At 43.7% G+C, this 11,668-nt stretch overlaps 1 protein-coding gene across 1 annotated transcript in view; it reads left to right on the top strand.

Moving 5' to 3' along the window:
- Nucleotides 1-651: 651 nt before the first annotated feature.
- Nucleotides 652-11,668, top strand: part of LOC105905602 (RNA polymerase II elongation factor ELL) — a 32,036-nt gene continuing 21,019 nt past the window's right edge. The window contains exons 1-2 of the mRNA XM_012833630.3: nucleotides 652-815; nucleotides 3,612-3,659. Coding sequence (XP_012689084.2) covers nucleotides 678-815; nucleotides 3,612-3,659 — 186 coding nt within the window. The 5' untranslated portion in view covers nucleotides 652-677. The remainder of the gene's footprint in view (nucleotides 816-3,611; nucleotides 3,660-11,668) is intronic.

Raw genomic sequence — 11,668 nt, 5'->3', positions numbered from 1 at the left:
TATATGGGATGCATATATTTCTGTGGGGAGACACTGGACAAATTATTATTTTGGAATACAGTACACCAATATATCTTAATCTGGTCTCTAGTATCAAGTTACGTTGAATACCAAAATACCATAAAGAAACATGTTACAATAAACCAGGTATTCCATGGAACTGAAATTCTTTCCCCTTCTTTGATGGTGAAGAATAGAAAACTCAATCCAACAATCCACATCATATGGCTCTTCTGACTAAAAAAAAGAAATGAGTTACATACAGTATATGACCCATACCTGTGTTCCGTTGTGCTGTGCAGAAATATCAATGTTGCTCAGACAAAATGTTTTGGACCACTATAAATGAGAGTGTATCACAAATGTAACATTCAGATATGTGAACTGCAGATTATGAAATTACAGGAACCTCTTATTTGAGATAATTGGGTAATTTTACACACATGTAATCAATTTTATAGCACAGCATGTATACTGTGGCAACATGGGGGTTTTATTTTTTCAATATTGCCTTAGCAAGTGTGTGTGTGTAGGGCCTAGGTGTGTGTGTGTGTGTGTGTGTGTGTGTGTGTGTGTGTGTGTGTGTGTGTGTGTCTTTGTGACGTGTGAGAGTTATCTCCGCCCAGACCCGTGTGACGTTTCAATGAGAATGTCGCCAGTTGAGCTCAGTTCTAGACATGGCAGCGCTGAGACAGGAGCATCGGTATGGACTCTCCTGTGGAAAAAATAACAAAAACATTCCCAATAAGACTATTTATCACGTGAAACTAACCGACACTGCCATTAGAACACTGGAAGCATACCAAAATCTCAAGGTAATGTTTTTAGAAATGTTTATGTTGAAAGCTTTCGCTGGTGATAGTGATTGTTTTATAATAACGTCCGAGTATGGTCTTAAAAGAACAGAGGCACAATTGAGTGAAAAAAGTTGCGACAACTTCAGAAAGTGTCCATATGCTTGTTGGTTCTGATTATTGGAAATATATTCGTCTGCGAAAAAAGGCAGTGATAGACCACAGTTGGCGACGTCTGTCTCTTAACTCATCTTCCATGATGGCAATTAGTCCTTCGTAGGAAGCAGACTCCTCTCTGTGCTTTATGACTTCTTGTAAATATAACAGTGAAATAATTAATTCGCAGCATTTGATCGAATAGGTGTATTTGTCGTTTTAAGTTGAATTGTTTGGTTCCACGTACGTGTATTTGGTTTTAACTGAATTCCAATCCACATCAAACTTTACTCGCTCTGATACAGCCTGGCTTATGTTTTGGGAATGTAAAGATAATACAAACGAGGACATTTTCATATTCATCTCATTGGCAAAATTAAGGTGTTAAGCCTATCAGCTACCTTTTTAGTGTCGTGTCGACTTGCGCAAATTATGGTAAAGGGATCATACGGTCTGAGAGGGGCTCAAGGTTTGATTGAAGTAATAATGCTATGCCTTGAATTTCTTTTACAACGATGTATTCTTTCATAGTATGCAACGTAAACTAAGTAACAGAGTACCTTATCTGCTTGTTGAAATAGAAACCGGCAGTCTATAGTTTCATTTGAATTAATTGTTTATCTAAACGACTCACTGGTCTATAGTCCACCGCTTACGTCGGACTCGTCGATAGGCTATAGCTTGAATGAAACTATTATTCGAGACAGGTTGACCAAACTGTTACGGTGTTTCCGTTGCCTGCCATTTATTTGCATACTTACGTACGTGTAGAGTTTAAAGGGGTGATATCTCTATGGTCGAGAAGGCTGCTGGTAGGCTGCTCACTATAGTTTAACCATGTTGTCATCTTTTGTCAGCTGCTTTTTCAATGTAAACTGTCTGCCACAATTCGTTTGACATGATGTTCTCGCAAGGCTAGCCTGTGATTATTGCGTTTTGGCTGTGGGTCATTTAAGTTCATTTACTTTCGCCACTATAAAAATGACTCAATACAATGAGCCTGGACAGGGTGGCTGGTCAGTTTCACCCCTAGCCTGAGCGTTTTAGCCCAGTGGCTGGAGTTTTTTGTTGATGTACTTTTTGCATTTTCCCCTTGTAAACATTCCTTAACTCGCTCGAACGCACCGCTCATTGGTCTGTCATACTGTGCGATATATGTGTTGTTTGATCCAATCAGTAGGTAAGCCATCGCAACTTCCTCAAGTTTGAGGTGACTGGGAATGTTTTACTGATAGTCTTGCAAGTGACAGTAGCCCAGCCAGTACCTCATAATATACTGCTGGAATTTAAACTTTTTGGAAGCTAAATTTAGAAAAGTCTTGAGAAAATGGACACTCCCTTCTGATAAGAAATATACACAGGGAACTGCATTTCTTATTAAAATGATTATGCTCCTACCCCAAATTTATATGTAGCCAAATTGTGTTGTTAATGGGAAGGATAGACTACCTGTTTGTAAACCAGCTGTATTCAGCACGTGGCTTGCTCTCATTTAACCTTCTGTGAAGCTTTTAGTCTTTCAGCTCACTGAGTAGAAACATAGTGAAGGCAAACCCTATTAATTGTGTTTATCCTGTAATCCTCACAAATGAAAACAAACAACCTGTCTCTTAATAAGGCACAAGAGCTTCATAGAGCAAGGACAAATTGGAAGACCAACGCTGAGCCTCTCCCTGAAGCATCTATAATAGATAAACAGGACTGTTGACCACGGTTACAGCTGGAACTTGTAGATACTGACACATATCTTTTGAACCTACATTGTGGCCTGTGGCATTCATATGTATGCAGACTGTTATTTCAAATAACCCATAGGCCTATGCACTTCTTTGTATAGTGTATCAATATATCCAATTGAATAGGACAATAGCTTTTTACAACAGACTCCTTAGAAGACATTTAATTCTGCGTTTTACCTCACTGTCCTATCACTTTCTGATGAGAAATCAACAGGAAAAAAAGGCATTAGGACGCTGAAAGCTTTTTTTGTGAGTGATGAGGCATTTCCCTTGACGGTCTTCCAATCTCTCCCTCTACCTCCCATCCCCCATTTTAAAGACACACACACACACACACACACACACACACACACACACACACACACACACACACACACAAATTTGATCAACTTAAGTAAGGTTTCTGAAGTGTGAGATGTATTAATTAGATGCATTCCACAGAAGATTAGTGGCGAAACAGAGCCTTGATCTGTAGAGTCCAGTGACACACATGCATTCAGAAAGAGCCCAGTGAGAACCAGTTTCTCTCAGTCCACACATATTACTGCTAGCCAGCACTCACCTCGCTCCAAGCTAGAAATGTGAAACTGCCGTTGCTCTGAGACGTGACCCATAGGAAGGCATGGTTTTCACTGCAGGTTCTAGGTAATAAATACTGGTTGTGGTAATACTTGCCTCACATGGGCAAACAAATGGCATAAAGCTGTATCATGGAAGACGGGACTAAACCTAAACTGCCGTGCACTGTGTTGTTATTTCATACCTTCATGTTAATCACTCCTCTAATGTCTTTGTTCTGCCGTGTGTTCAGCAGTGATATCAGTAACTCTGTTTAAGAATCCATAATGTATCTTTCCTATACTGTCCAGGCCTGGTGTACGTCATGATAAACAGTGTCTCTCTATTCTCTTTTTGTCTCCAGGGATCCTTACCAAATCAGCCAGCAATTTGCTTCAAGGGGAACCAGGGGGTAAGATGAATGTGTTTTTGCTCACCCCTTCTAGACATGGGGCTCTAGAGATGAAATGCTTTAATTAGTCATGATTGTTGAGCCATACAAGAACCCAGGCAAGATTTTGAGCAGCATCTTCTGAGTTTCAATTTTTTATGATGTCTCAAATCATACGGCTACATAGGGGCGACGGTTGCATCAAGTGACACCACCCTTAAGGATTGCAGCGTTGGTTTTGATACATATTTACTGCAAGAGTGGAGCAGCATGGAAACGTATAAGCCTGTTCGAGATAAGCAAGCCGTGTGTGTCATGTGTCATTAATAGGCTATCCATTTTCTTACTATATTCTGTCTGTGATTTTCCATGTGCCATCCTTTTGTATGACATTCAGGAAGGCATAGCTATGTCATATTCCTTGCTTCACATGCTAACATTGGCATTATTTATTTATTTTTTTACCTTGGCTGGAGCAGTGTGTGGTCAGTCCATATATAACTTGGTAGTGCGAGTTAGAAAAGAGAGTGAGAGAGAAAACATTCCTCTGAGACGACTGCAGAGAAAGATGCCTGTGTCTAAACGGATTAGCACGTTCAGCTGTAGCCTCCTCCCCGTCACTGCCAGCTAGCCTAGCGTACATTTAACACATAATTGGGCCTGTCTAAAAGGAGCGGGTCTAATCCCCAGCAAGAGCCGATTGCATTGAGGAAAGTGACTTTGCTCTGTACACAAACGCCGGACTGTGCGCTGGGGCACGGGCCCTGGGAGCCTCCGAGTGGTACTCTATACCCCCAGGCTGCTAGCCAGGTTACTGGGTCAGCCCAGCAACTGGGAAGGCTTTGTTTCCACAGAGGGGTGGAGGTGGGGAGCCAGTGAACCCCAGGGAGCCCAGAGCCTCCGTGCCTGTTGTCTCTGTGCAGACATGAAAGACGTGCGACAAGGAGGGGGGTAGCCATAAGAACGTTCCTTCTCTCTCTCTCTCTCTCTGTCTCTGTCTCTCTCTCTCTCTCTGTCTCTCTCTCTCTCTCTCTCTTTTTCTCGTTCTCTCACTCAGTCTCGGTGCTTGCAGATTCAAAATAGCACCATTGCCAAAGTAATCTCACATACTGAACCTTTTGCATGCATTGTCAGCATTTTTTTGTATGTAGCTCCAACCTTTTATATATTTGCAATTAAATGTTTAAAATTAAATTTTCCAAATGAGATCTGCGTGATTATATCTCGGTTTGGTGCATTGCATATTCAAATTGGATGTGGTGAATATGTGCGTTAGCTTCCCCCTTCTCTGACAATAGGCTGTCGCCTTAATGAGGTATGTGAGCCGTTACAGGAGGGGGTCAGATTAAGCTGTTACTGTGAGGGAGGGGGTGGAGTGTGTGTGTGTGTGTGTGTGTGTGTGTGTGTGTGTGTGTGTGTGTGTGTGTGTGTGTGTGTGTGTGTGTGTGTGTGTGTGTGTGTCTGCGTGAGTGTATGTGTTTGATGGGGGGATGTACGTTAGAGACTTCAATAATGACTGTGGAAGTGGTGGTGTTCTCCATCTTTGGTTAAAGAGTGTGACCATGCCAGCATTCTAGAGATGATACAATAGAAGCACCTCACATACCAAAGAGTCCATGATTTTTTCTGTCTGGTGGTGGAACATCGGCAGCAGACATGGTTAACCGTTCGCCAACAGTTGGTGATCTGGGGAGAGGGTCTCTTTGATGAAGCTGACTCCAGACTGGCTATTAGAAATGCAAATTCAAACAGACACTGTAGCAATAACAAGTGGCCCTCTCTCAGTTGTTCATGAGTGGCTCCACGCTTCCGGAAGTTTCACATGAAGTGACAGTCTGTTTAATATGCTCTCAGGGGTGTCCCTGTCTATCCTGGGAAGGCTCCACTAACATAGGGCTGGACCGTTTCCAGTATTTTGAAATTGAGGAGGTGAATCACGGGGTGCTTTGGGAACTGTCATAAATGGACACTGGAAGGTTCCCTTTAAGGAATAAAGATAGTCTTCACACTTTGTTGTAGTTCCGAAATGCACTGTCAATTATTGACAGGTGAATAGTATTTTGATCCACCAGGGATGTACAGTGTCCTTTAGACTTTCTTGATGCGCTTGATGAAGGGACTATGTAGCAGAAAAAGTCTCCACGTGCTTGGAATATCCTGAATCCTCAAACGGTGTAATGTTGGCATGAGGGGAGAAAAGTGCAAAGGTCAGTAAGGGGGAGTGAGAGAACGAAGAAGAAAAAAATCATGGCTATTGAAGTATTAATTCAGGAACGTATTTTTTTCTTAAATAAAAAGGAAGGCCTGAGAGACGATGATTAATCGTCTACAGTGGTGGGAGAAGAGTAATCCCCATAATGCCATCTAAGGATAGATGGAAAAATTAAGAGAAGAAAAAAAAGGATGATGCAACTGTAGAGAAACAAAACCGTATAAAAACAGAAGTAGGGTATGCAAAAGAATTCCTTTCATACTGAAGGTAGGAAAAAAAGAATTCCAGATCCTGCAGGTTTTATGGAATTTGGATTGCTTTGAAATACTCACCAGGGATTGGGGACTGTATCCAGTTTTAGTTGGGGTGCTCCGAGGCTGGAATTTCACATGTTAGTGCCCATTTTCTTTTGGTGCTGGCAAAGCTGTCTGTTTTACTGGAAACACTTGCCCTTAGGCCCTAATTATCCAGTATGCACTTCTGCAGACATCTGCTTTTCAAAAGCCATCAACAAAGCAATTTCTCACTCCCCTTTGACCAGCCATTGGAGGTTCATAACTAACTGGGTTTGTGGGCTGAGGAGGTTTAAAAAATCTGTTGGGCTGATACTGGTTTCCAGATCTTGTGCTGTCATTGAGGTTGCACACTTTGTCAGAGATGTGGAAACAGTGAAGCGCTTCATCATCGTCCCACTGAGTCCCATAGATTAGTATTGTCATGTAACATTAGCCTGGGCTTCCACTGCTGCTTCCTCGCTCGCCTTGCCTTCGGAAATCTTCATCCTGTAAATGAAGAGATTCCTGTTTGGCTTCCAGAACTTCCTCTCCTTGAAAGAAAATGCAAAAAAAAAAAGAAAAAAAAAAAAAGGGTGAAAATGATCAAAAGCAAGCTATGCTAACTTAGTGCTGACTGAGAATGCACCAGATTCTCAACAATACACAATGCACTGGCAAGGGTTGAGGCAGTACTCTGCCAGCAATAGCAGTCATCTGAACTGGGCTATTGTGTTGAGGGGATTGAGCTGCACTTGGGTGCTATAGCTTGTGTTTGTTGTATTAAAAGGCTTTCCCTCTGCCTTTGGCCTATCCTAAATTAGGGTTGGGGATAGTTGGTGTACTGGGTCAGAGACATAAACAAATGTTTTGTTGGGAGAGAGTTTGTGAATGGGTGGTGTGTATTGATTTTCCTCAAAGTATTTGTCGAATTTAGTGAGGGTGGCTGCTTCGTGGGAGGTAGAATAGGGAGCATGTTCTTCTCTCTCCCTCTTTCTCTCTCTCTCTCTCTCTACCTCTTTCTCTCTCTGTTAGACTCTTTCTCTTTTTCTCTCTCCTCTCTCCCCTGCTTCTCTCAGTTCTCACCTGTTTCTATGCTCTTCTCATTAACTTCTCATCTAACCTCGTGCCTCTGCTCAGTCTTTGGGAGTCACCAGACCTCTCAACTCACGTGTGACGGCTTCAACCCTGCCTGGCCTCTCACTGTCACCATTGAGCAGAGCAAACAAGTGTGTGTCTGTGTGTGTGTGTGTGTGTGTGTGTGTGTGTGTATTCATATATCTGTTCATCTCTGTGCCTGTGAATGTAAAGGCTAGATGATGTGTGTGTGTGTGTTTTCACCCGTGTGGGCCTTTGCATTTGTGTGTATATGTGTGTGTCCACCGCCATCCCCCTCCCTGTGTGTGTGTGTGTGTGTGTGTGGCATTTCCCTCTAAAAGCTAATTAAAATGACAATAAGAGGAATGCGGTTGGAGAGCAGCCTGTCCCCAGTAGCAGTGCTGAGGGAGAAGTGGGGGAGAGAGAGAAGGAAGGGGGGTGGGAGGGGTAGGCTGTCCCACGTGCGTCTGAAAGGGCACACGCCGCTCTATTCATCCAGATGTGTCAAGCTCGGCAAAAGCCAACGTCTGCCTCTCACTTCAGGGCCCCACTGGTTAGACTGGCAAAGCGCTTGGCCCGCTGAGGATGGACCATCCAGCCAGTTTTGCGAGTAGCCAGACTCTCTGAGCTCCCTTTGTAATGCAAAGACTTGGCCTATATTTAGCGACGTATTTTCTTTAGGATAGCATAATTTGGCTGTGTCAAAAGTTCATTTTCACACAGTGTAGTCTATGAGAGTTAACATGAGTATTGTGCACACATTAGGTGATTTACCGTAACTGATGGGCCCTGTGCTTTTGAGGTTATTGACAAGATATCGTGCGTTTGACCTTAGCAAATGAAAACAGGAAGAGATGATAGAACATCAGAGAGATTTTAATCCTTTCATGAGTTGGACAGACCCCATGTTGGTACTTAGCCCTGGCCTGCTTGGCAGGACTTCTGAGAATAAGTGGTAGCATATGTTTTCAGGATGTCTTCAGGACCTGCCAGTGTGAGAGACTGACTGTCAGTTAAAAAAGGTTATAAATCCATCAAGCTTTGTAATATACTGTATCTGCTAGATTTAATATTTCACATGAAATCCTTCCATTGCTGTTGTTTGAATGTTATCATAGAACCTTATTTGTTGGTTGCCATGGAGTTACAATACAACTAGGATTTTTAGTGTTCTAAGAAGTAGGCCTAACCCTTTAATCTTTTGCATTTTTTAATGTCTCTGAAATCCTTGTGCTTGTTTGTTTGCCAAAGACAGGCTGTTGTCTTTGTCTGATGTTTTTGAGGGAATGTCTGTGTGCTTGTCCTCTCTTCACCTTTCATTCTGTACTTTTGAAACATGGATCCTGACCAGGAAGCCTGCCTCTAGTAAATAAATACAATGAGGAAACAAGGTGTTCCGTCACGTCATATGTTTTACTGCGGGTGATATGTCACACACAGAGGATACTGCAAATGAAAGAATGGGAGCTGGTCTGTCAATGCACACTTGGCAATATTAAGTGATCTTAAGCATGGTGAGTTTTAATGTGCGTTTTGACGTTTGGCTTCTTAGATGGTTAATGTGGACATGTTTATATTTACTTGAGCTGCTTGGCTATCTTTGTCTGTGTTTGTCCGAGTGGGGCTTATCTTCCCATGCGACTTTGCTTTAATCACTCCTTGTTTCGAGTCTTTCTCTGAAGCCATGGGCATGTTGATCAAGGCTGGCTGTGGTTTTACATGGACTATCTCAATATTGTTAAAATACTCTAGATCTAGAAAAACAAAACAAAGGCAGAAAAAATAATAATAAAAAAAATAACATCTTGAAGTGAGAGAGAACCTCAGTGTAATACCAGCAAGCTCATGTTTAAAGGCTTATATTTTAAAGGCTCGCATGTGGAAAACAAACACATATGCTCTATAATCAGACCAACAGTAACAAATGAATAACCAGCCTTATCACACTCCATACTGCAGTCTCTTTAAACGATCAGACACCCCCATGTTAAGGGGTCGTGGAATTCCCTCATCCCCGTCACTATAGTAACTGATGGGGTGGAGGAAGAGGAGGCGGTAGCTTCTGTTTTTTTCTGTCTGAATGGGCTTCCCATGAAGGAGGAAGAAGAAGAAAGAAAGAAAAAGCTGCCAGTAGTCCTGCCTTCTTCTTCTCCTCCCCCCATTTCGCTCTATGGAGGGGAAGGGGGCATTTGAAAGGGTAGCAGAGCCCTGGTCACCCGGCGTGTGCTGCGCTTGACAGATCAGCCCCCAGGTGCAGGGAAGAGGCAGATTTCGCTTGGCATTCGAGGTGATACCTTAGGGGATGGAACAGCCCCGACAATACCCCACCCTCCCCAGCAATACCCCATCCTCCCCAGCTCCGCTTGCCAAACCAACCCCCATGCCGTTACAGACTCTCTCTCTCTCTCTCTCTTTCTCTCACACACTCCCCCCTTCCCCCACCTCTGTCCAACCCCCACAAGTGTAGCTGACTTCCAGAACAGGAGCTAGCTTAACATATCTCTTTCTCTCTTTCAAGAGAAAAAAGATGAGTGCGATATGAAACGAGGGAAGAGGAGGAACTCTCCAGTTATGAGCCACAGAAGGGTCGTCGATCACACGTTAAACACTGCAGACAGCGCGCGGAGTTCATCAGAAATATGACAAGGTCTCCCCTGGTGCACCGTGGCCCTGAGTTATCAGCTATTGTTTGCTTTGTCCTTGTAGCCATGCGTTTGCCTCCTAATGTCACTCGTTAGCCACATCCTTCTTGTTTATTTATTTTTATTTTTTTATTCCCCGACCTGCAGCCAAATGTCAGTGGTGGTGGGCGGTAACTATGGAAAAGAATGCTGGCTTGATTGCTCACATTTTGTCCTGTTTTTATTCTTGTTGCTCAAGATGATCACACAGGAGGCGAGAGGCAATTGTGAGCTTCATTTCTCGGGTGTATCCAACCAACCCCCCATCCCCTATCCCTCTTGCTTGAGTGGCTTAGAAGAAGAAAAAAAAAACTCCTTCCAGAGAGCGGGAGACAGTAAAGTGGTGTCTGTTGGTGTCATGGACCAATTTGGGGAGGCACATTGGGATGTGAGGGACCCCCCCAGCCCCCCACCTCCACCACCCACCCCCTCTTTTCTCCAGGCCCCATGTCCTCGCCGTTCATGAATAAAACAGTTGCATCGCCGTGCCATCGCATGTGGCTCAGCAGATAGAACAAAAGGCAGGCGTCTCCGGGAAACCGTGACTGAGACACACTGCGACTGGGGAACAATGGGGAGGAGTGGTGGCAGCGGAGATATGGTCTGAGCAGGGCAGAGGACAACGCTCACACGGGCAGGCTGCCTTGGATATGTGTTTAGTCCTAGTCCTTTGACGGAAATGTTAATTTCAGTCACAATTTGGTCATACCCTTTTACGGTTAAAGTCAGTCTAAATTTAGCGCAGGGGAGGGAGTCGGACGAGCTGGAGAAAGCATGGAACAGAGATGGATGGCTGCCTGTGAAGGTGGATGGGAGCACAGGCGGAGAATTATAACACACCAATTACTCTGCCACGCAATAACAGCTCTCTCTTTCGGCCTTGTCATTTTGGCCATGGCTGCTTGTGTAATCAAAAATGAAAGGGGTATTTCTTTTTTTTCTTTCTTTTTTTTTCTGAAAAAAAACAAGACATCTTTGACTTTATTTCCATCTTTTTCTATTGGCCTGAGATGTCGTGAAACAGCTTCATTGAAAATGATGTATGAGGCTTCTTAAAAACAGTATTCTCAGTCGTCTTCTAGTAGCGTACAGTCTCAGTTGCAGGCTGGTGAAAAACAGCACCTGAAATAATATGACTTCTACCCCTCCTTTCCAAACAGATGTGTGATTCACCACAGAGAAGAGACAAATATGTTTAGAGTGTCCTTATTAAACAGAATGTCTGTTCTTTTTCTTTTTTTCACCTGACATTAGCTCTCAGCCTGATGCTGGAGTGTATTATATAACCTAATAAAAAAGTGCAAACACTTTTAATGCTCTTTGGGGGAGTTAAGCAGAGGGTGAAAGTGGGGGTTATGGAGGGGTTGTTGGGAGATGTTTGGTGGCTACCACTGAGCGTGCCCTTTGTCTCCTCACCAATGGCAAAGCCCCTGCCAAGTTGTTCTGTTCCAGTCCGGTTCACACCTTACAACAGCCTGCAAGTATTTGACATCTCTAAACACACACACACACACACACACACACACACACACACACACACACACACACACACACCACACACACACACACACACACACACACACACACACACACACACACACACACACACATGCACAGGCCAGAACGCAGCAGATGTGGCCGGAGCCAGAGCCACACAGGGAGTGATTGTATCTGACTGCGCACCCTCCGCGGGTCGAGGACTAATCCTGACAAGGTGCCGAGGATTGTCAATCCGATGCCATTTGGCAGCAGCGGCTACTTGGCTTC

The sequence above is a fragment of the Clupea harengus genome, chromosome 3, assembly GCF_900700415.2.
Source record: "Clupea harengus chromosome 3, Ch_v2.0.2, whole genome shotgun sequence".
NCBI lineage: Eukaryota > Metazoa > Chordata > Actinopteri > Clupeiformes > Clupeidae > Clupea > Clupea harengus.
This window is presented reverse-complemented; position numbering and strand designations above follow the sequence as displayed.